Source organism: Chrysochloris asiatica, unplaced genomic scaffold (genome assembly GCF_000296735.1).
Source record: "Chrysochloris asiatica unplaced genomic scaffold, ChrAsi1.0 scaffold00004, whole genome shotgun sequence".
Taxonomy (NCBI): domain Eukaryota; kingdom Metazoa; phylum Chordata; class Mammalia; order Afrosoricida; family Chrysochloridae; genus Chrysochloris; species Chrysochloris asiatica.
The window spans coordinates 24,610,000-24,614,126 of record NW_006408522.1 but is presented as its reverse complement, the minus strand read 5'-3'; the positions used below and the strand labels follow the sequence as shown (position 1 = coordinate 24,614,126).

Sequence of the window (4,127 nt, the reverse complement as noted above, 5' to 3'; positions counted from 1 at the left end):
CCACGGAGGAGGTACCGGGGCCATTCCAGACACCTCAGCTAAGGGCAGGCTTCAAATCGGGAGCCCTGTGACAAACCTCTCCCCCAAATCTTTAGAGAAGAGGGGTTGGGGGAACCAAGAGCAGAGACAGGAAAGAAGGGAGAAGTGGTCAGGGGGGCCAGGTGGGGAGCGTGGTCCTCTTGCCCCCATCTTCCTCAGGTTAGGGGGAGCAGAGTCGGCGGTTGTCCATCCTGCCAAGCTCTGCTGCCCCTCAGAAGAGGCTGCAGTCCTTCAGGTTGTTCTTGATGATGACATCGGTGACGGCATCAAACACAAAGTGCACGTTCTTGGTGTTGGTTGCACACGTGAAGTGTGATCTCCTTGGTGTCTTTGCGCTTGTTCAGGTCCTCAAACTTGCTCTGGATGTACCTGGCTGCCTCGTTGTACTTGTTGGCCCCTGTGTACTTAGGGAAGCAGATGGTCAGGGGGCTGTGTGTGATCTTCTCCTCGAACAGGTCCTTCTTGTTGAGGAAAAGGATGATGGATGTGTCCATGAATCACTTGTTGTTGCAGATGCTGTCAAACAGTTTCATGCATGCGGTTCATCTCCTCATCCTCAGCCAGCACCAGGTCATAGGCACTCAAGGCCACGCAGAAGATGATGGCTGTGATGCCTTCAAAGCAGTGGATGCACTTTTTCCATTCAGGAGGCTACACACACCTCAAACATCTTGAAGTGTAGGTCCTTGAAGGTGAAGTGCATTTCCGCAATGCCCGTGGTCTTCACCCGGGTCCACAGCACATCCTGTTGTGTGGGGATGTAGTCACTCTATGCGATTCGCTCCAGGTCGTTCAGGTAGTAGGCAGCCGAGTCATTGAGCTGGTAGTCCCTCAAACAGCCAAAGCAGGACTGCATACCATGGTCAGCCCAGAGCCTCCGGATGACGCCGGACAGGTCCTCCGTGAGCATGCCCTGTTCCTCGGCTGTGTAAGACAGTGCAAACAACTGCCTGACATCATCCGCTTGAGAGGGGTCGGCAAAGTCAATCTGCAGGTTGCCCATGGCCTTGACGATGGCCATGATGGACTGGATGGTGTTACTGTAGACAACTGCCCAATACTGCTGGCATTCCTCCTCTGAGTAGCCATCCTCGTGGATGATCTTCATCTGCTCGACGATGGTACTCTTTCCTGACTCCCCAGCACCCAACAGCTCCATTAGTTTTTATTACTGTCTTTCCACAAAAATTTGAACAAATTTGAAATAATGATAATTGTTTCCTGACAAAAAGAAGATCAGATGATTGGCATTTTAAAAAGTACAAAGGAATAAGAAAGAAAGACTACTTAGGGGAAATGAGATGAATCATGATTAGAAAGAAGGCCAGGTGCATGAGAGCTGCAGACACAATTGGTTAATAAAAATGGAGTTAGATTTAGAGACATATAATATTAATCTCAAAGTTCTGGCTTTAATCTGGAGGAAGCAAAGAAACACTGGACACGTTCAAGAAAACGAGTAATACTTATGTAAAAATCCAAATGAAACAATAGAAAATAAAATCCAGTAATGTATTAAATGGCGCATAGTGATCAAAAAAGCATATCTTAATAATATAAGCTTCTACTAAGGCAAAGATATTTTCTTCAAGTTTTTAAGTATCATGATATAGCTCTCTCTAACGTCCCCTCTTTTTCATCTATATCCACATCCTTATCCACATCTATATATCTTTGATAAATTAGAAACAAATTTCTTCAGCCTTGTAAAAGACATCTATCTAATCATTTGTGATTATATTTAGTAGGAAGCAGTAGTGGTGGTGGTTGTGTGCCATCAATTCAGTTCTGACTCATAACAGCCATGGATAGGCTGCAAAGTTTTATGAGAGCAGAACGACCCTTCTCTATCCCAAGGAGGAACCAGTAGATTTGAACTGCTGACCTTCCAGTTACCAGCCCAGTTTGTAATCTAATATGCTACCAGGGCTCCTTAATAGGAAGTACTAGCATCCATTTCAGAGTCCTGGTGTGGCACTGTAGGATAAGCACTGGACAGAAAGGCTGGTTGAACTGCAAGGTCGGTGGTTCAAATTCACCAACTGCTCCTTGAAAACCCTACATAGGGTTGCTATGCATTGGAGCTGACTCAATGGCACTTAACAACAACAACAACAACAACAACAACACATCCATTTCATTAAAGTTAGAAACAGGATGGAAAAGGCCACAGCAATGTTGAATGACATCCATGTAGTGACTCTGATATCGTAGTGGTTAAGAATTGGGCTGCGAACTGCAAGGTCAGCAGTTCGAAACTATCAGCTGTTCCGTGGGAGAAAGATGAGGCTTTCTGCTCCCGTAAAGATTTACAGACTCGGAAACCCTGTACAGGGTCGCTGTGAGTCGGAACCGACTCCACGGCACATAACAACAACAACAACAACAGTGACAATAACTTCCTATACACTAATAATAGCCCATTGTTATGATTTGAATTGTGTCCTCCCAAATGCATGTGTTGGAATCCTAACTCCTGTAAATGTAATCCTGTTTGGGAAAAGGGTTTTCTTTTTTATATTAGTGAGGCCATATCATTGTAGAGTATCGTGAACCTAAGCTAACCTCTGAGTTATAAAAAGGTCAGATTAGACACAGAAGCAAGCAGCACACTTTGGGGAAGACAGATGCAAGCAAAGTACTTCCTAGTTATTGAAAAGGACCTTTCCTAGAGTGAATATCCTGAATGTTAACTCTAGCTTCATAAATTAAGAAAATAGACTTCTGTTTTTAAAGCAGCCTTAGGAAACTGAGACATTTATTTGATACCACAATGGAAAAAATTCTCATTGACATTAATAATACAATGACATTAATAATACAATGCGAACCTTGAGGTTCACAGCCCGCTTGTTCATAATAGTAAATAACAAAAACTAGGCTGCTCTGGTAGTGTAGTGGTTATAAATCGGGCTGCTAATCTCACCGTCAGCAGTTCGAAACTACCAGCTGTTCCACGGGAGAAAGACGAGGATTTCTGCTCCCATAAAGATTTATAGCCTCGGAAACCCTGTACAGGGTCACTATGAATCGGAACCAACTCCACAGCACATAACAACAACAGGCTTAGTGTTCAACAAAAGGGAAATCATATTTATTTAACAAACATTTAAAAATAATGTAGAGTAATACATAGTTGTAAATTTTCTTAACAAATTTAGTGAATATAGAAAAAAATATTTTCTATGAAAATATAAATATTCAAAGAATATAAAACATACCATTATCTTCTTTTTCTTATAGTACTTCATTAGAAATTTCTTGTGTTTTTCCAGTCCTCCGTAAGAAACTAAATTAAAATTCACAACATATATACTTCCTTTAAAAAATGAAGCACTGTTTAAACAGTTTAAAGAAATAATGCATGAAACAATTAAATGAGATCAAGTAATACTTTGATAAGCGTAATGCTAGACACACTTAGTTGAATGAATTAGTGAAACTATTCTATGATCATTTGTTTCCTTTTGTTTTTCTGAAATGTCATAGTCTAACTAAAATGTCTGTGTTGTTAGGGACTCTCAAGTCAGTTTCAAAGTGGCGATCCTATGGCCCAGTTCTGTATCAACTTCATAACTATTACTATATTTCAACCCATTGTTGCAGCCACTGTGCCAATTAAAATGGTTAAAAGTCAGCTTCGAACTGAGAGGTTAGTGAGAGTGAGAGTGCAAGTTCACCTGAGGTCCCTTGGAAGTAGAAGACCTAGTGATCTAGTCTACTCTGAAACACACTGGGTCCCTAGGAGTCAGAATTGATGGCAACTGGTTTGATTCCGTTAGTTCTCCTAATATGACCTTCTGCCACTTGTCTATCAGTTTGCCATATTTTGGAGACTTGAACAGTTGTGGGATGACATCAAGAACATCATACAAGAAGAAAGCAAAAAGTTATTAAAAAGGTAAGAAAGAAGAAAAGGACTAAAATGAATGTCAAAAGAGATGAGATTCTATGCTACATTGAAGAACAACAAGGAAACTGCGAGCCACCGCATAACATGGATGAACCTTGAGGGCATTATGTTGAGTGAAATTAGTGAGTCACAAAAAAAGAAATACTGCATAGGACTACTACTGTAAAAGACTAAG

At 41.5% G+C, this 4,127-nt stretch overlaps 1 protein-coding gene and 1 pseudogene across 1 annotated transcript in view; both read right to left on the bottom strand.

Moving 5' to 3' along the window:
• FAM227B (family with sequence similarity 227, member B) overlaps nt 1–4,127 on the bottom strand; it is a 237,284-nt gene that overhangs the window by 221,013 nt on the left and 12,144 nt on the right. The window contains exon 3 of the mRNA XM_006831867.1: nt 3,261–3,328. Coding sequence (XP_006831930.1) covers nt 3,261–3,328 — 68 coding nt within the window. The remainder of the gene's footprint in view (nt 1–3,260; nt 3,329–4,127) is intronic.
• Nucleotides 251–1,198, bottom strand: LOC102816145 (annotated as a pseudogene).